This window comes from Belonocnema kinseyi, chromosome 6, assembly GCF_010883055.1.
Source record: "Belonocnema kinseyi isolate 2016_QV_RU_SX_M_011 chromosome 6, B_treatae_v1, whole genome shotgun sequence".
In the NCBI taxonomy this organism is placed as follows: Eukaryota; Metazoa; Arthropoda; class Insecta; order Hymenoptera; family Cynipidae; genus Belonocnema; species Belonocnema kinseyi.
The window spans coordinates 143,378,353-143,399,710 of record NC_046662.1 but is presented as its reverse complement, the minus strand read 5'-3'; the positions used below and the strand labels follow the sequence as shown (position 1 = coordinate 143,399,710).

At 36.8% G+C, this 21,358-nt stretch overlaps 1 protein-coding gene across 11 annotated transcripts in view; it reads right to left on the bottom strand.

The window, feature by feature from the left end:
* Positions 1 to 21,358, bottom strand: part of LOC117174282 (WW domain-binding protein 2) — a 315,912-nt gene that overhangs the window by 122,285 nt on the left and 172,269 nt on the right. Inside the window, exon 5 of one of the 11 annotated variants that reach the window (XM_033363232.1) lies at positions 13,022 to 13,080. The exons of 8 other annotated variants lie outside the window; for them this stretch is intronic. In XM_033363232.1, the coding sequence (XP_033219123.1) occupies positions 13,037 to 13,080 (44 nt within the window). In that variant the 3' untranslated portion in view covers positions 13,022 to 13,036. Of the gene's footprint in view, positions 1 to 13,021; positions 13,081 to 17,148; positions 17,928 to 21,358 lie in introns of those variants that run through there. 2 more of the 11 variants (XM_033363221.1, XM_033363222.1) reach the window with 2 other exon arrangements.

Here is a 21,358-nt window from a genome sequence, read left to right as displayed (position 1 = left end):
GGCGTATGTGGCGCCACTCAGGATGGTTAGGGATGGAGAAAAGAAGAACCAAGAAATAAAGACATAGACGGCGCATGGACTAAGTTCCGGTATATCAATGTTAAACGTGCGGTCAAAGTGTGTGATACCGCGGTTGTAGGAAGAATGTCTGGTGATGCATGGTGGAATGATGAATTTCGGGATGCCCACAAAGAAAAAAAACAAGCGTACATGAGAACTTTGAACACCACAGGTCTTAGGGAAGAAATAGACGCAAAAATGATTACATATACAAAAAGAGAAACGGAAATGCTATATGATTCAGATGGGATAATAGACGCTTTAATATACTATTTTAGGGAACTATTTGTAGATGAAGCTATATGATATCATAACTGCGATTTAGAACGCGATGCGTTAGAAAACTCATTTGAGAAAGTCTGTTTCATGGAGGTTACGAGTACAGTTAAGAACTTGCAAAACGGTAAGGCTGCTGGGGTAATCAGTATGAACGCTGAAATGCATAAACACGGCGGCACGTAAATACCGCATAGATTGTGCGAATTGATAAATTTATGTTTCGAGATGGGAAACGTTCCAGACGATTAGAAAAAAGCGATTATCGTACTCATATAGAAAAGAAAGGAAGATAAAAGCGATTGCAATAATTACAGAGGGATTAGCTTATAAGTACCGTAAGTAAAATATACTCAAAAGTACTTATTCGTAGGGTAAAAAAAGTTTTCTGTACATTTATTCACCTGCAAAAAGCTTTTGACAAGGTAGACAGAAGTAAACTTTGAAATTCCTGAAAGAGTACGGAGTCCATGGATCGCTCCTACAAGGTATTAAAACAATATATACGGGTAGCAAAGCGAGTGTAAGGTTAAGTGAAAAATTGAGTGACTGTTTCGAAATTATGCAAGGTGTTAGACAAGGATGCGTTATGTCTTCATAACTATTTCTGTTGCTCATGGACAAGTGTTGAAGGAGTTAACCACAGGGGGGGGGGTGGTCGATTTGACCCAGGCCGAAATTTCAAATCGGCGACATTTTCGAAGCAAGCAAGTAGACCGGTTCTTACCCACCCCTAAAAAATTGTACTCAAGGATAGAAGCCTCACGAAAGTTTCGACTCGCTAGTATCCTTCAGTCAGCTATAGGGTTCTGTCAAAGTGCAGTTTGGGTCGATTTGACCCCCCCCCCCCCGTGTTTTACGTATACATTTAGTCAGATCACGCTTGGGGTATTTTTACTTTTTTTCTTTTTTTCTGTACTATCGAGAGTAACGTTAACGCACTTATTGCTCCTTATAAGTCTAAGTATGAAAATTCATGATTTATTACATTTCAATCAATTAAGCACGATAATAGGAGCACGAATAATAACAGGTGCATTTACCTTACGATTTCACTTTATATTATTTGAATAAGAAAAATCATGGTCCTCTGTGTATATATTTAATTAAAAAAATAATTTTTTGTTACTAAATAAATGGTTTTGCATAGAAAAATGTGTATATTTCTATCAAAACCTCCTACATTCACACTTAAAATAATGCATGAGCTCATGTTAAAAATTGAGGCTTGTAATTCCGTGAAAATTTCTTTCTACATTTTTTCATTGAAAGGCACACTCTTTCCCTTTAATTTCCTTTTTGAACCGTTCAATTTGATTGATTTGTCTCTGAGTTATGAATTTTTGAAAAAACTATTTTTTTATATGAGTTTATTTGTTTATTGATAAATATATCATCAATGACTGTACAAAAAACACATGTAGCGAAATTCTAACGTCAAGTAGAAGGTTCAAACAAGAATCATGAATTTCTTCAGATTTTTAGAAACACGTTTTCGATTTTTTTTAAGCGTCGGGTCTATTCGACCCCCCTTGTGATTAAGTAGTGTAAAAAATGCCCTATGGTTAACAGGTTAAGAATGGCCCTTTCGAACGAAGAAGGTGTGAATCTCGAAACAATAAGGGTACGTTGGTTAGCGTTTTCAGGTGGTAAGGTTGTGATAGCAGAGTCAATCGAAGACTTGCAAAGAATGTTGAATAAACTGAATGCAAGCATGAAGAGCATGGGCCTTAACACTAACACAAATAAAACAAAAACTATGGTGTTTGCAGGAAAACGTGAGAAAGTAATATGCAACAGTGTATTAAATCATAAGATCGCTTGATTGCATTATAAAAATGCGTTTGTGACTGATGATTTATACCGGGACAGCCCCGTGCAAAATAATAATAATAAGGCTTGAGCTCTCCTCTTATGACTAAGTAGAACATCAAAACCCATAAATGAAAAATTAAGAGTATATTAAAGATTTTGAAACGCTTCCCGCTTCCCGAGGATCGTCGAGGCGCCCCTGGACCCACACCTGGGGGCCCCGACATGCGGGACAGTAGCGATGGTGAGCTGCGAGATGGTCAGGCAGGTGTCACTTATCAAACAGCTGTCCAGAAAGAAAATCTACGATAAACGGTAAACAGTGGAACATCAACTGTGTCTTCTAACGAAGCTTTGGCTAGCGTTAGCTATTAGCAGCCAACCACCTCGACAGAAATACCGTGGGAGAGCATCAATTGGGATACCAGAATGAAAGAGGAATGCTGCATCTCTATTACGAAAGTGCGACGTTTGAAAAGAAAATGGAAAAAGGATACAATTTAAGAACGGAATTTACTGCAAAGTATCCTAATTTGCTGAAAGTCGCACTAAGAGATCTTATCGCTAAGGTGTAGGACATCAGGACTAATCTACACGATACAGAAGACCGAGCAACGGAGATTAAACAACAGATTGTTATAGGTGAATAGCCTTATACAACCAGAGGCAGAAGCAGAGGTTCATCAACCAAAAAAGCCGAAAAAAATGGACATACCATATGAACAAAGATGTTATGTGCCTTTATTATTTGGCAGCGAAATGTGGGCAAAGTGTGAGGAGACAGCATCATAGACTCTTCTTACTTAAATGCCCAGATCTAGCCACAAAAATAAATAAGCAGAATCTGGCAGATTAGAAACGCTCAATATCTGTAAACAGATTGCTTTCGGCTGTTGAAATAGCTGCTATAAAAATGGAAGTGGAACAGGATCTTCCTATTGATGAACTCTTCTTAGCACCTTGAAAGAGATTTTGGTCATGCTTTACAGAATTTAAAAATGTAGAACCAATACTAAGGAATTTCTGCCCAAGATGAACATCATAAATGATCTGCGTGCACTAAAAGAACGCCTCAACAGCAACGTTTTACCTACGTATTTAAACTTAACACAACATGTGTTAGAGGTGCAAACTCTTGTATACTGTGTAGCTGTGGCAAACTTTCGAACATTGGGCCGCAGAAACATGCCTGAAAATGCAGTTTTTGTCCCAGCAAGAGATCGAGATCCACCATGGAAGATCAGACTGGATACGGATATCAGCAAAGTGTAGTGCAAATTGTGTCGATTAATGCAATATAAAAAAGAAATAGAACCAGAAAGCTAGTAAACCATGTAACTAAAATCATCTACACTCAGCACATCGAGACATCAACACCAGCAATATTGGATGAGATTACGTACTCCCAATGGTAGAGACTTGATGCTCCTGCTCTCAGGCTGCGTCGGTACAAGAAAAGTAATGCATGAAAGCAACAAAATCGAAACTTTCAGACAGATGAAAGAAGGTTCTATCGGGAATTGAGTTCAAAGCAAAATAACCAGAAAGACACCGAAGTCCCTCAATTGGAAGATATGACTAACTACTGGTCCGGTGTTTGGGGAAAAATGAATAGATGCAATTTGGACACTGCGTGGTTTAAACTGGAGAAAGCAAGGGCAAGCAAGGGCAAGCAATAGCCCTGAAATGCAGCTGACAAACATCACAGCTTTAGATGTTTCAGCGATCTTGAAAAGGAAAAGTAACTGAAAAGCTCCAGGTCCAGACATGTTGCACAACTTCTGGTACAAGTACCTGACGAGTTTACATTTTGCGATAGCAAGGTGTTTTCAGAAGACCATTGAACACCCAGATCTGATGCCACGCTTTATGCAGCAGGGTACTACGTATATGTTACCTAACAAACCAGATGCTCAGAAACCATCTGCATTTCGAGCGATAGCCTGTCTTCCAACAATTTATAAATGCCTTACAGCTATCATTGCGGATAAGGTATATTCTCATTGCGGCGAGAATGACATGCTTACGGAAGAAAAAGGATGTTGTAAATAGTGGCGAGGCTGTAATGTGAGTTCACTATAGACGACGTTGCCATGACTCAAGCTCGTATGCATCAAAGGAACTTACACATGGCATCCATTGACTACAATCAAACGTTTCATTCCGTGCCGCATGACTATTTGCTTTAAGTCTTAAAACTTTAGAAAATCTGCTCACGCATTAGTGGCATTCTAAGTCATGCGATGAGGCTCTGGGGTAAAAGAATCAAGTATTTTGTTAATGGACAACCAAGGATAACTAGATCAATACGCTTTACGACGGGTATATTTCAAGGAGACTTCTTCAGTGCACTATGGTTCTGTTTAACGTTGAACCCATTGAGGAAAACACTAAGCAGCATGTCTCAAGGGTTCAGAATTCATGATAATATGGATGGTCATCAAGTGACCCATCTCCTGTACATGCATGACCTGAAGATGTACGCTAGTTCAGTCCAGAAACTGCAGCAGGTGATCGATGTCACAAAGGAGCTTTCCAATGATATCCACATGGAGTTCGTATTAGACAGATGCAGAAGAGTACATTTATTCAGAGGGGGACCGCAGGAGTTCGAAAATAACATCGAGATAATGGCTGCAGGCGAATATATAAATATCTGGGTATTCTTCAATGGAAGGGTATTGAGCATACGATATTTAAGACAAGCCTAACGACTACCTTCACTACGAGACTCAGATTGATTATGAAGAGTTTTATCAACTCTGCAAACAAAATCAGGGCAATCAACACATATGTCATCCTTCTAATCACGCACTCCTTCGGGCCATCAAATGATCTAACACCGAAGTTGAAAAGTAAAACAGAATCTCCGCGTAGATCTTGACTACATGCACTTAAATTTTTCCTCAGATGGGGCCTTGAATATCAGAGCAGAAACCATAAAGGAATTAGAAATACGATCGGGACAGAAAGCTATCCACGGCGAACACCCCAAAACGTTAGATCAATATGAAGGGGACAGCGAGGCATCCAATATTTGGCTAAGGGTGTTTTGTATCCAGAGACGGAAGGATTCCTCAGTGTGATACAGGAAAAGGTTGTCAGCACCAGGAATTATCGCAAACACGTGTTAAATCAAGCTGTGGTTGACCGGTCCCGATTATGTGGAGATTCCAATGAATCTATCGAGCACTTTATTGATGGCTGTCGCGTAATGGCTCAGAGCGAATATACGCACAGACATAATGATATAGCGGGTATTATACATGAACAACTTGCCCTAAACCTAGGACTCTTAAAAGAATGGATGCCTTTCTACAGGTATATTCCAATTCCCGTTTTAGAAAGCGAAGATTACATCTTATATTGTGATGTTACCATCCAAACGGATCATTACATCCGGGCCAATCCGACTTACATCGTTATACAAGAAAAAAAGGTGGAAGAGTCTACATGATCGACATTGCTTGTCCGCTTAACCGAAATTTGCAGTCAACCTATACAGCCGCGATATACAAGTATAGCGAGTTAAGGCATGAAGTAAAGACCATATGGAGGAATGTTAATCATGCATCTATTCATCCTATTGTGATTTTTTGTTTGTTTTTGCATAAAGAAATGTTTTCAGAATTGGTTTTTATTAATGTAATTGTTCTTTTTTGTTCGCTCACTTTCCTACATTACGATTCTAGATTTCTTAACAAACCATCAAACAAAAAAGAACTATTTTGGTTCAAAATAACGTAGAGCCCACAAATATCGACAGATTTAGACAAGACAGATTTGAAAAAATATCTGCTCAGATTTATAAGAGAGTTGTTTAGCCTTATTTTTGAATTAGGTTTTCAATTATTTTATAAATAAACAAATATGACGAAAAAATAGCCATTTTTTATTTGGCGTTCCTGGTGCTCGTTAATAACAGGAAAATTGTTGAAATTGCCTAAGTTTCACAGAGTAACATTATTTAAAGATGTTGCAATATTAGAGAATAAATAAAACATCTTTCTATAAACAATTTATTGGTTGAAAAAATGTTTTCTACGATTTTCCATAATTATCCGTTTTTTCAAGTTATATTGCAAGAAATCTGAATGGAAACAATATTAAATTAAAGAAATTTTCTCTTAAGATTATAATTGTTTATATTATAAACAAATTTGATGAACAAATGCAGTAATCAGGCATTTTTCGACAGAAGAATTCGTTTTTTATATGTCAATTTTTTTTAAATTAGGAGCTTTATGATAATTTAAGCAAAATTCATACTTTGTTGATTGATCTTATGATATTTTTAGACCAATTTTATTTTTAAAATGAATTATTAGGCTCGACAACTCCCTTAGAAATCTTATCAGTTTTTTTTCAAATTTTTTTGTTTGAATCGGTCAATATTTGTGGGCTGTACGTTATTTTGAACCAAAAAAGTCATTTTTCCCCCCACTGTGCGTCTCTGCGAGCTGTCTACTTCAGACTTTACAGTCATGCCATAAACTAGAAGATATCATGCTAATCGGCATTACATTGTAATGAAGTAATAACACTCAATTAATTTGATGAGCAAGTCTCTAAGGCATTTTTCAATTATTTATACAAAATTTATTTATTAAAAATTTTGTTTAACTTACTAAAGCACGATCACGACGAGACCACAATGGCCTTGGATTATTGGGAAGTAAGCGCGAATCCAAAAATTCAGGTTTGTATGAACCAAATCCAATTATCTTTTCTAGAAATACTGATAATTCAAAAAAAAAATAATTTTTTATTTCAAAGGATAAATAATGAAGATTAGTTTTTTGTAGGGCATCTTAAATTAGGCCTGCGAATTTGTTTGTACACCTTATAAGGTGTTTGCCAATTTGGAATTTTTTTTTGTTTCTTTCGAAATCTTATAATCGTCTACCAGGGATTAATAAACCCGAAAAGAAATTAAGGAAAGAGAAGATTCCTATGGTTGAAGCTTTTCTTTCACTCCGATTTTCTTCGGGGATTGCTCAGATTGAAGCTACTGGCATGTAGAATGGAGAAGAAAAATAAAATCTGTTATGTTATATACATATATTCAAGGAGATAGTGACAGAAAAACAGGAACAATTAGTACATGTGTGTTTGCCTTTTCACTCCAACCTATGAACCACCAATGTTTTTCCCTCCATCTATCTCCTCACCGTTACTAACACTATCCCAAACTAAAGTAAGGAACATTTCAACTTTAACGCTTATAAATATAAAAAAATCCGTTTTTGTCCAAATGGCCATTTAACGACAGTCTAATGCATTCAGGGTCACATTTGTTGAATTAATAATTTTTATGGAAACCATAATCAGATTTTTATCAAAACTGGAGATATTAGAGGTGACAAGATATATTTTAAGAATGTAAGGCAATCAAAAATTGTTTGTTAATTTTCCCGAAAAAAAGTCCAACACAAATTTCGATTACACTTTGCGTGAATTTCTCCAATTTAAATTTTTCTTAAATATGGATTAAATGATTTCTTGTGAAATCACCTTTATTGAACAAAAAATTCATCAAGACTCTATTGGGTCTCAAGATATCGCGATTTTAATGGGATCGCGCGCCGCCTGCCCCTGCGTTTTCATTGTTGCGGTTCGCGAGTAGTCAAAGCTCGTTTCTTTGAGAATTTTGACCCAAATCCAATAATCTTTTTCAGAAATATTGATAATTAAAAAAAGTGTGACTTCCAATTTCAACATGGTGTAACTTCCTATAGGAAATGACATAGGATCTTATATAGATGCCTGTTTAGGACCCTCCTTAATAAGGTACCTAATGGTATCTAATGATACGTATGTCTCTAGATACTCCTAGAGGACCAAAAAAGGTTCTACACCTAAAAAAATTTCCTCCATTCGTCAATCCCTATCTTCTCACTTATCCCCTCCCTACGTTTACTATACCTATTAATTATCTTGCACACGTCCCCTTCTGTCTTAACACTTCTCACCTCCTCTACCAGCTCTTTCTTTTTTCTGCTCTTTATTCTTACACATCGCCCTAAACTCCTTCCTCATTTCTACGAACTCCGCCCTTTTCGCGGTTCCTTCTTTTCACATCTTAAACTTCTTTTTCACCTTTCTCTTCATCATTTTACATTCCCTATCCCACCACGGCTTCACCATTCCTTTCTTCTTCTTCCTAAATACCTTCTCTTGCACAGAACCTTTCACTTTCTCTTGTAGATCCTCCCATATCTCGTCCACCGACTCCCCCTCAAAGCTTACGTTGCCCAACTGCTCCTGATACTTCTCTATCGCTTCTCTCGTCCATGAAACCCTCACCCCTAACGACCCTTCTTCCCCACCCTGCTTTCGCAAGCCTCCCCCTGTATCCACAAACTTTATGGCTGATGGCCTAATTCCACCCTCCCTTCCACTGCGAATTTCTCTATCTCCTCCCACCCTTGAATTTTCAAAATCACATAGTCTATCACCGATACACCCCTCTTACTCACATGCGTATATTCACCCACTTCGTCCCCTTTTACCATACCATTCGCCACCGCCCACCCTCTATCCTCCATCCAGTCTCTTAGAATCTCCCCCTCTTTATTTATTGTCTTATCCTTCGATTTTCTTTCAAAGCTCTCCCCTTCCCGGTACAGGCCCCCTTCCCGCCTAATTCTCACATTAAAGACTCCCCCCATTACCACCAAACCCTCATCTCTCTCTCCTGGTAAGTTTTGTACCCTTTCTTTAATTCGTTCCATTCCATCCTTATTGTATACCGTCACAAACTTATACATCGCCTCTCCTATCTTTACAACTCTCATTTGCACGCCCTCCCTCTCTCCCTCTCCGTGAACTTCTTCCTTTAATCCATCCCTAACTCCTGTTGTTATTCCCTCATTAGCCCTTCCTTTCTTTTTACTTTGACCGCCTCCTGTAGCCTCCACCTATTCCCCCTTGGCAGCTTTCGCTCTACTGTATTCCATTCCTTTCTCTCTACCCACATCTCTACAAGTCCAATCACATTAAATTCCTGAATATACCTCCAGAAATCCTCATCTTTCTTCTTTACCCCTGGTACGTTCCAGTACAACACCTTTAACACTCCTGCACCCTGCTTTACTCCCACCCCCCTACTTCCCCCGAAATAAATTCCCCTGAACTTCCTTTAATACCTCCTTCTCCTCGTCCCATAACCACATTTTCTCGTCTATTTTTATTTTCCGATACCCTGCCTACGCCGCTCTCCCTTCGCTCCTCTCCTTCCTAGCCCTGTCATTTAGCATTCTCAGAACATCCCTTTCCTTCCTCGTCAAATCTTGATCGATAAAAACCTTACTGTCCTTTATCCTATTTTTGTTACGCATTACCCCCAATTTTTTTCCCAGCTCTCCCATTCCACAACCGTCACTTCATTCTCCTTTCTCCCCTCTATCCTAACTTTCCCTACTTTGCCTTTAACCCACCCTATGCTCTGTAGCAGAGCTTCCACCCCTCCCTTTCTTCTCCGCTCTTTAGCTTCAATCCTCTTATCACTATATTATTTATGCTATCTGCCTTCTCTCTTCTCTCCATCCTCAACTCCATTGCCGTTAGCATTTCCCTATCCGCTCTTTCCTCTTTTTCATTCCTACGCTCTCCTAATTTCTCTTCGATCATGATCTCCACTTTCTCCCAAATATCTTGCTTCTCGCCCTCCCCCATGTCGACTGCTTCCATTCCCGACCTGCCCTCCACCTTCTTCAGCCTTTTTTCCGCCCTTTCCTCCCACATCCTAATATCTTCTTCAATCTCCTTTATTTTATCCTCTTTTTCCTTCCTTACCGGCACCAACTCCCTCTGCAATCCTTATACTTTCCGCCTCAGCTCTTTTACTTCCTTTTCCCATTTCTCATCTCTTACCGTCAGGTCCTCCTTCATACTTTTCATCTGCTCCATAGCCACCCTTACGTCCTCCCTCAACCCTCTGATCTAGTCTTTCAGCACCCCGATAGCCTCCCTCTCCGTCTGTCCCGCCATTTTTAGGGAGGGGGGGTTACCTACGTGTTCGTACGATTTTTTTCAAGGGACGCTCTAGCGCGCTTTTCTCCGGACTCACTTTGCTTTCCCTTTTCCTCTTCAAGAGATCCTCCCCCTCACTTGCACTGGACGCTCTCTCCCTTGCCTGATCGCATCTTTCGCTCCGATTCGTTCCCCTCCCTGACGCGCCAATTGACACCGAGCCACGCACAACTGGTCGTCGTGTCCTTCTGGATATTTCCTTTCCGTCTACTTTACTACCAGCACTGCCAGTACTCCCGCTGCCCACCTCCCGCTCGTCCGTCGCTAACTGTAAACTATCCATACACAAAATTACGCACTGCCGCCAACAGATGTCTCTTAACGCTGTTGTCGCTTACCGCCCTAAAATTTCAGTTTCTTTGTCCTATTTCACCCCTCACATCTCCTTCAGACACCCTTTTCTCACACCTTACATCCCCCAGAACTAGAAGAACCACCCTTGTCCGCCATGAAGGCGCAAAATCCTGAACATAAAACTACCCCGCTCCCTTGTAAACCTAACCTCACTTTCCCTATTTAGCCAAATCCCACCCCCCAACTACAATGTAAATTAATTTTTATCTTCCCCATGAACCCATCACAGCCGTACTGACCTCCTAGACTTCCACCCTCATACTTCACTCACATCTTCCACACAAACTTTGTAAAAACTTCTCACCGCCTGTCATTGCACACTTTCTCACTACCGCCACCAGCATGCAAGTCCTCCTTTTCCAATATTTCATTTTAATGGTTTTTTGTAAACGTTGCGAACTTCAGACCCGTCTTTCAATCGTTTTTCTTCAACGTTTTTAAAGTTTTTGGAGTTTTTGGACGGTAATTTTGAAAAAATCGTGTTCCTTTTTGATGGGAGACACTCAAAAACATGAAAGAAATAGCTAAATATTTAAAATTAACATTCTTGTTTTTTATTTCGGAAAATAGTTAATTAACTTTAATAGACATTTTTAATCCTCTTTTTTCAAATTTTTTTAGCATCTGATCAACAGGAGAATTCAAACAAACGTGTTCTTGTTTAACGGGGAGCTTTCAGGAGCTTTTGAAAAATTGCTAAGTAATTAGGAGGTACAAGACTTCTTTTTATAATCGGACATAATTAATTACCTTCGATTAATTCCTTTTTGGAGAAAATAAGAACCTAACTTTGATAGACATTTTCATTCGTTCTATCGTTCAAGATGTTTCAAAATTTGTTCGAATAGACGTCCTCTACTAGTCAAATAGGCCGTGGCGCGTCGGGTCAGACCCTGCGTTGCCCTATGGATCATTTCTGGCGTCAGAGACGCACATCCTTGAAGGAACCTTTGGCGCGTAACCTCTTCAGCCTTAAATTCGTCACGTGGTGGTGGTGATGCGCAGACGCACATCTTTAGATGACCCCACAAAAAAAAGTCTAATGGAGTGAGACATGGTGATCTGAAAATAATTTTATACTAGAAGTTCTAAAGTGTTTTCAGCTTCCTTAAGACTGAACCTAGCTACTAATTCACAGATTAAATTTTCTACTGTTTCTAATCGAAAACTAAGTCTGTTTTCAGAAAGCTTTCATGAAGTCTAATGAATGTAATTTTAAAATTTCACGAAATTTACAGCAGTTCGCGTGTTAAACTTTCTTCTGTATTTTAATTTGAAGTTTACCTTGGCAGCCACTGAATGCAATCAGCTGCTGATTGGTTTGAAGCTTTCTATCTAATCCAACAATACATAAATCGCTGGTTGATGAAATTTACAGCAGTTCTCGCTCAATGCGCAGGGAAACCTGCGTGTTGAAAAATTAGATTTTGAATCACGTTTAGGGGGACATCATCAAATGTATCAGGAAGAGTGTTCTGTAGGAATTCTAGGTACATTGCGCCCTAATATTAATTCAAGACAAATGGTAAAAAACATTTTTAAAAATGTGTAGATCAATTAATCTGTCTCCCAGTAATCCAGCCCAGACGTTAATTTTGAATTTTCTTTGAAATCCCCTGTCGCAGAAGACGTGCGAGTTTTCAGTGCCATAATAATGTTCATTGTGAACGTTGAACATTCCTTAATGTGAGCAGAGAGATTCATCCGTCCACAAGATGTTAGGCAATCTTCCTTGTTTCGAAAAATCCTTCGACAAAATCGTTTTTTCAATGGATAATCTTGAGGGAACAACTGCTGTACTTGGGTAAAGTGATATGGATGGTGGTCAGTGTCCTTCAAAACCCTGTGGATTGAGATTTTTGCTTTGTACATATGACGTTCAGCTTTTCTACAACTGGTGCCTGGGTTCTGCTGAAAATGATTCAAAACCCGTCTATCCTCATGGACATTTCATCGCCGACCACCAACTTCTCCGTGATGTACAAACACTTGTCCCGTTTCCCTCAAGGTTGTATCCAGCCTAGTGAAAACTCGAAAGTTTGGATGCCTCCTGTCAGGGTAAATCCATGCATATTCTAATGCAGCCTCTCTAGCCTTTTGATTATACGCAGCGAAAGTTAAGTACATGTCACAGTACTCCTCAGTTGCAAACCGAGACATTTTTAATTAAATACTAATTTTAAAACACACAAGAACAACAAAAAATAGAACAGGCAAAAACAATACGGAATATTAATTGATAACATGAAAAAATTTCTCTACGAATTTTCTCTACGAATTTATTCAAGTTATTTCATTCATTACGAAAATGAACGGATTTTCTCATATCTCAATTTTAATCAGAGAAAACTGATTAATTCACTGCAAACCACGTTTCTTCAATTTAAATAATGAAGTTCAACCTAGAATTGATGAAAATTAATTACAAATTTGACAAATATTTCACCGACTCACCAGTTTCACAAGTCACGATTTTTTAAAAGCTCACCAGAGTCCCCCGTTAGCAACAGGTTCCCTTATTCCGATTCTTCCGTCGAAAAAGTACTGAAATGTAATTTTTAAATACTTAGCAAACTTGTAAAAGCTCGTGACTTACCTCCGTCAAAACCAGATTACCTTAGTTGGATTCTTCAGATGAAAAACTACCTAAAAAAGGCTGTAAAAACCAACGTTCTAAAATGGTCATCTGTTGAGTTCATTATTTCTGTAAATTATAGGAAATTTCATAACTTTTTAAAAACTTCTTTAAAAGATCTCAAGAGTCTCCCGTCATAAACAAGATCCCTTGTTTAGATTTTCGACCGAAAATCTACATCAAAACTTCGGAAACAGACATTTTAAAAAATCCTTCGAAGTTAGTCATTTATTCTCGGTTATCAGAACTAAGATTGTAACTCAGATACTCTCCAGATTAAAAGCCAACTCAACAAAATTGAGAAACCGACATTCTAATCAGGTGATTTTATGAAGTTCATTATCACCATAAATAATAGGAAGTTTCATAACCGTTAAAGACATTACTTTTTATTAATCTGGAAAGAGTTTTTCATCAGGCACAGACTCCCTTGGTGTGATTCTTCAGTTGAAAAACTACCGAAAACACTAGTAAATGAGACGTTTCGAAGAGTCGATCAAAAGTAGTTCTTTTTTCCTGGTTATAAAAACTATGACTGGCACTCGTAATACTTAGGATTTTTCTATAAACTCCCATGTTTCCTCCGTCTGAAATAGACCTCTTTCGTTTCTTGGTTATTGAAAATTCTAACCGGAATTGTATTTAATGGCATGCGATAATTATCGCAAGGGCATATTTCTTTTCGCCAACTTTACGTTCAAGACCATAAATATTTTTTGCTAAAAGTAGGCCTGTAACCTCTGTTTCGTACTAGGCGAAGGTAAATGGCCTGGTTTCAGCAATGAATATTTATTACTTCGAACGTAAATTGGCGTAAATAAATTGGCCTTATGGTAAAGTAGCACATGCCCTTAAGCATTCACATTTAAAAACATTCAAGAAGATTTAAACATTCAAAAACTTTGAAGGTAATTTTACAGAATGATTCCGAAAAATTATGATAAACTCGAATATGATTACTTCGGATTGACCGGATTCATTCCGATTAAAAGTTCGGATTGATTTTGAATGTGCTTCAGGTTAATGCGGATTGAAAAATTTCTTCGAATTAGATCAGGATAAAAATGTTTGGTTCGGATACAAATTCCGGAATGATTCGGAAAATTTATGATTGGTTCAGAATAATATTCAATCCGAAGCTTTTGCTAGGGATGCCATTTAAAATTGCTTTAACAGAATTCAGAAGAAATCAAAAGAATTCGAAGGATGTAGATATAAAAACTTTTTAAGTTCCAAATAATACAATGCTTATTCTCATAACTTCAAAAGTATTTAAAAATTCGTTAAATAAATTGAAAATTATTCAGGGGAATTCTACAGAATTCGAGAGATTTCTCCAGAATTCAAATAAGAATTACATCTTTATTCACTGGTACCTAACCCTTCAGCATTTCTGAGTAATTGGTTAAGTATTAGGAAAAGTTCAATGGATGTAGCGGTATCGGGGAATTTAGATAAATTCAGAAAATTTAAAAGCTTTGTGGCATGCTAAGAATTTAGATGGATTCTACAGAATTCAAACAACGCATGCATTTTAAGCAAGGTGTTTAACTAGTCGAGAAATTATAGATCTCAACTTGTATCCTCGAACACTCTTAACGATGGCACATGGACTGTTGGCTATCTAATGCATATTTTTCATTGGGTAATCTTCAATTGCTAATTACTCGGTAATTATGCATTTATTCAAATTTTTTTATTGATCATTTTCTTTTTAGTTTTTCAAAAGGAATCAGAAAATATGAATATGTACCTTGAATACTGGGGCACCCTGTATAGTATGGTAAACATACACAACCTGAAATCTCGGAAATGAGTAATTTTTGAATTAGGTAGGGAAATATTTTTCATAATTCTTTAATTTTTGGATTCTATAAAACAAAACTAAACAAGAAAGTGTCAATGAAACTTTTGATATCCATGCAGAAATTAGTGAAAATTTGAAGTTTGTAGTTTTTAAAGCTCATTTGCTATTGATGCAAGCAGTAATGTTCGCGAGTATTTATTTTAAATGCATTTTAAATGCTTTTTTAGTTGCTGAGCATTGAAATTACTCTTTAAACGAACAACTAGTGTCATCATCATCGTCCGAATTTAGATCCTCACTTTCTATTCTGAGTCGAATTCGTTTCCATCTATTTCTCCAACATGTATTTCGTTGCCCAAGTAAACAATTATTTCTGCAGCATGGGAACAGCAACCTACAGTCCTATGTCCCACTTTACAGTTGCAGCGCCATTTTTTAATAGTTTCACACCCATGTTCGTTAATGTCATACCAAAAATAAGTACGATATGTCTTATCTTAGTTGAACGATGTCAAAAATGCAAGAGTACGCGAATACAAGATAAACTATTTTTCCTAGAAGATTCATTCAAAAGTTCTATTAGGAATGAGCCGTGGTTATTTAGCATATGTTCAGAAATATAACTTTTGGCCATTATTATCTGATAAGTTCAAAGAGTCGTCATCCTTACATCATGAATACGGATGATGGGAAATTCAAGAACATACTTCGCCACTATCTTATGCTAAATCGCTTTTTTCAATGCAGTTGATTCGATTTTTTGAAAAAAAATATTGTCTAGGGTTCGTCTTTTTTTATTTCCCCAGAAATCTCAAGTGCATCATCTTTATTACATGTAATAGGTTTGAAGAAGATATTATAAAAGGCTATACCAGCTCAACAATTAATATTGAGGTCTTCTAATTTTGATTGGAACGATATTTTCTGAAGAGCGTGATAGAATTATAAAAAATCCATTTACTTGCTATATAATTCGACACAAGTTTTTCTCATTTTTCGTAGAATCGAAGGGACCTTGAATCTTAACTACGTATCCATCCACTGTGCAAACAAGAAAAGTTTGTTCTAAATGACGATATTTATGTTGCCTAAATGACGATGTTTATGTTGCCTAAACGACATGAGCAGGGTGCAATATAGTAACAGCTTCTCCTATAAATGTGCCATTTTTGATAGTCATACATTCATTAGACGCGACTGTAAGGATGTACAATAATGCCTCGCAAAGACCACATTTGCGATATCGCTGTCTTCTTAATTCGATGACGGATTCAAGGACTTTTTATTTTTGTGTTAACAGAAATGTTTAAGAAATGTTTAAGATCCCTTCTGGTTTTGCTGTAATACTTTCGATGCCGAAAAATTCGACATCTCTCAGTTTCTTTAAATATTTAGCGAATCTTAAATCATTCACCAGCCGTTTTTTACTATCCGATTTTACACTTTTGTCTTCGAAAATACACGAGAGTCACTATTATGGCGTAGCCAAATTCCGATAAGCAACACTGAACAGAAATGTCTAAAATAGTAAGAAAAAGAATGAAGGAAAAATACTTATCAATGACTGTGCAGACGGCAGCAGCAGAGGAACAAAAAGAAATGAAGGATCGTCTGTGATCGCGACCGAAATACATATGTAGCGGTAGAGGTCGCCCCGTGTACCGACACTTCGAGCATGTGCAGATGATGCTAACTCCGTTGGAATCACCCGTGCATGTAAGCGCCAGTATTTTTCATTTTTCACCTAACAGTCAGCCGGTTTTTAGAATAATAAAAATAAACACTTAAAGAATTTATGAGAACTATGAGTTTTAATTTTCTATTTCAACGAGAACAACTCTACCCAAAATAAAGCTGGGAGTAATTTCAATGCTCAGAAAATAGATACGCCATTTAATATCCATCTAAGATAATAATTTGCGATCGTTAACTGCTTGCATTAATATCAAATGAGCTTTAAAAACTACCAACTCCATACTTTTACAGCTTTCCGCATCGATTTCTAAAGGTCCATTGACACTCGCTTATGTAGTTTCTTCCATAGAATCCAAAAATTAAAGAATTATTTTGCCGTGCAAATATTTAGTGCTTTAAAACATGGATTTTTGAACATTTTTTTTTTATTTTTTCAGCTTTAGATAGTGTTTTATACGGATTTACAGATTACAGATTACAGATTTAAAGAGATTTTTTATTTTTTTAAAGGAGACCATAAATATGTTGAGTAGTTCACTGGAGGACGGTTTTAGTATATTGAGGGACTGTCTAGATTCTATTAAGACCCTATTAAGTTTAAATTTCGGCATGGGTTTACACCCCTATACTGAAAGCTTTTATTTTAGTCCCATTTTCTACGAGGGTTGCTAAAATTAAAGCTCTTTACATGTAAAATTGAGATTTAAAAAAATCGATGTGTTACATTTTTCTTCTTTTTTCATTAGTGGTTAAAGTAAGAAAAATAACGACAATATTTTTTTGCGACACCTACACTGAAAATTTTTTACTAAACATTGGCTAAATTTTTTCCAGAACACACACGCACCCACACACACATGCATATATGCATATATAATTTAACAGTGAGACCCTTTAAAAGCCATCCCTTCTATAGCCATTCCGAGAATTGACGCCTAACCGAAAGTAGCTGTAACAGGAGCCGCGCGGGGTGCGCGGTTGTCACTCAGGCGAGTATGTCATTTCCACTCGAGTTGGGCAACTACATATTATGCGTCTTAGTTGCTGAAGGTGTCCACGACACGCTCTGCATTTATCATCGGAAATGACGTCGTCTTGACTAGCCAAAATTCTCATAAGACATCGACTGATCCTTCACATTTCCATGGAAGGTGCCATGCATCTTCTTGTCAAGGAGTTTCTCACGGAAATTATTCTTCTGATATTTCTTGATACTTCTTCGCTGCTTTGTACAGAACCCCACTGTTGATCCTGCTGGGAAGACATTTGATATTTAGTATGCTACGACCATCTTCCCGTTGCGAGTATTAAATTGCTGATCGAGGGTTCTTAAATCGTCCTTCATCCATGGCACCACTCCAAATGAATAGAGTAGTACTCGGACGAGAAGCATGTTTCTTTACTTATACCCTGTTTCTCGCTGACATTTTGAAAGACCAAACCTACCGGATAAGACGTTTGTAGATTTACTATATCCTCCGGAAAACATCATGGGATAGCCAAGAAAATTTTCTCTCAGAGTGGTGCCCTTCAGGGCGACACCAGGAGTTCTAAACTCTTTTGCCTCAAATTATTGCCACTAGGTCGCGCACTTCGCCATTACAAAGGGTACTTTTTCAGAAAACCTCAAAATCGAAAAACTAAGGTCACTCATGTATTTTACGTGGATGATCATAAGACCTATGCTAAAAATAAAGAGTCAATAGGGGATTGTCCAGAAATATGCTAAGCAGATAGGAATGGTGCGCCACACAGCCGCCTTCATGATGCGAAATCTATAAAGGATACACTCTGAAGCAGATACAAACGTCTCATCCAACAAATTTTGTGTTTCGAACTGTCGGCGAGGAAAAAAGTTTTTTCAACGAACATTCTTGCTGTTTCGGTAGTTCTCTATTCATTTAGAGTGGTACCATGGACGAAGGATAAGCTTAGATCTCACGATATCTGATCGCGAATGGTTATTTAGAAGAACAAAGGCCTGCATATTAAGACTTCTATTCCGCGACTCTGCATGTCACTCCGTCAAGGTAGTTGCAGAATAATGAATCTTGAATGTTTTTACAACAGGATATTTCTGGGTACAGTACCTACGTATAGTCGTAAATAGACTATACCCGCTTCTTAAAATGATCATTAAACACGAAGAAGTGGTTAAAGGAGCGTTTCTCCACAAAGCAATGAAGAAAGCTGTAGAAACACTTGACCTTATATTCATCACAGTCAGGGGGGATGGAAAGAAAGAGGCGTATAAAGACCTTATAGGGGAGTTGCGACGCTCATACCTGAAATATTCTGTTAAGCTAGTCTTTATTAACATCGGTGATTTTGGAGGTGCCCAGATTTCACTAGTTAATAGCCTGAAAAGCATCCCTGCGTAACAACAAAAGGCTAAGAAACTTGCAGGAAAAATTCAGAAGGCGATCGCCCTTGGGTTGTTTCCTGTTCTTACTGTTCACGAGACTTTTGCCCGTGTTTCTTTGAAGGAGTCATAGTTATTAAGTATAAATTCTGTTACAAGTTTCTAAACAATACCAGAAAAGAGGATAACCCAAAAAAGAGAGTAATAATAGACGCGAATTGCTTATTTTATGATAAAGAATTTGAAAAACTCCTTGTTTTTGTATTCCTCCCAATTATATAAATAAACAATTATGTTTACAACGTTTATCAACTAAAATACTAAAACAATAACCAAATAAAACAGTAATTCAAAATGTAAAAACTTTGTTAACTGCAATACAAAAAACTTTCAAATTGTGAAATGCCATTCCAGAAAAAAATTTATGTTAAAAATTTCAAGATTAACCAAAAAGTTAAAGAAGAAAATTACTAATTTACATTGCATCATTTAATTTATTCAAACATGTTTATTGATGCATGCATAAATTACGAAGAAAAATGCGTCTAATTAAAAAATCACGGTAACTCTTGACAGATAATTGAATGTTAATCTTTCTGTTTCAAGAGACGATCCCGAGCAGAAGACGCCGCACAACTTGAGTACAGGCAAATAATCATATAGTTTTTAAATATTGAAAAACTATGAAAAAGTTTAATCACGCGTCAACTGATGTTGAAAGTGACTTTTTATATTATATTCAATAAAGGAATAATTACTGTAATCAATTGCAACATTGGATTATCAACAAAATAACGTTTAAACTTAATTTAATTTCACGTGACAATTAAAAAGAGTACCTTTGCAGCCGGAAAATAAGATGCATTTATCAGCTAGAACATACCTCTGCAGCGAGGAAAATAATCCGGAAAATACCACACATATATAGTTTCAAAACCGTATTTGCTGCCTCAGTTTGACAACAGTTTATATTATTTCAGTAGCCACTGTATTCTCAGGGCTTCCACAGACTAATGTACTTTTAAAAAGGGACAAGTGACTAATTTGAGCTAAAAAGTGACTAAAAGTGATTTGATGTTCACACAAAAAAATGCCTGTTATGTCCATAGGTACACTTATTAACTCCAAAATTTCGATTTAATTACACACATACTTCATCGGATTGCTTCGAAAAGTTTGGATGGAATTCTAGTCCTGACTGGGGGGTGAATAACCAAAGTCACAATTTCCAGAACAAATTTTACAAGTCACATCAACTGTAATTCATTTTATTACAAGCCAAACAAACCTTTCACACAACTGCCGTATTTATATTCAAAAATACTTTACGATAGTAATTAGAAAACCTGAAAATCACGAACTAAAATAATTTAAACTTCAATACTAAATAGAATTTTCATAATATAGATGATTGCATACATATTTATATATTACTAAAATTTTATTTTATTTTTTAAGATAGAATCTAAAATATCATTTTCTCTTTTTCCTACTGTTTTTTGGGTTTTATTAATTTCTTCACGTTTTTCTTCTAACTCTTTCCGCATTCTCTTACTCCGTTTTGATATTTTTTCAGAGAACAAAAGCAAGAAAAATGACATTGGGGATTCCCAGAAAAACACAACCTAATTTTGTTTTTAAACAATAAGGGATTCAGTCAATACATTTTCTAATCTTATATTTAAAACTTATGGTGTTTTAAACGCAAAAGAACTATAGGAACAGTTCAGAAGTAATTTTTAAAATTGACGGAAATATATTTCGCTTCTGGTTATTCGAAAGCGAAGTCTATTCATAAATTGAATTAGTACTAATACAAATACATATTTACTTTTACCTTGAACAGCTGTGTGTAACTCCTATTAATTATAAAGTTCACAATTTCACTAGATAATGGACAAGACAAAACACATGCATTTTTCCTTATGTACCTTACCGACAGAAAGCACAGAAAGCACCTGACCGGAAATCAGAAGTTTTGTGGTTCGATTCCCAATGGAGTGAAGATGGAGTAGGATCTTTTTTTCAGGAAATAATTTTAATTTGAAAATATTATTTTCCATCTAGTTTTATTAAGACGTTAACCATTCTCTGTTATTAGAGATCCTTAACTTGATCGATATTGTGTAGATTTTCTGCCCTTATGGTTTGGAGGGTTGATCTACTGTCGGTAAAGTACAATCTCTGATGATATAGCAGATAAATTTAAAAATAAACTTTTAATTATATATACCAGGTGTATACATATGAAACCGGTATTTTTTCAAGAAAAAAACACATTTATTTCAAGAGAATGATAACAAATATTTTATTCAAAGTATGC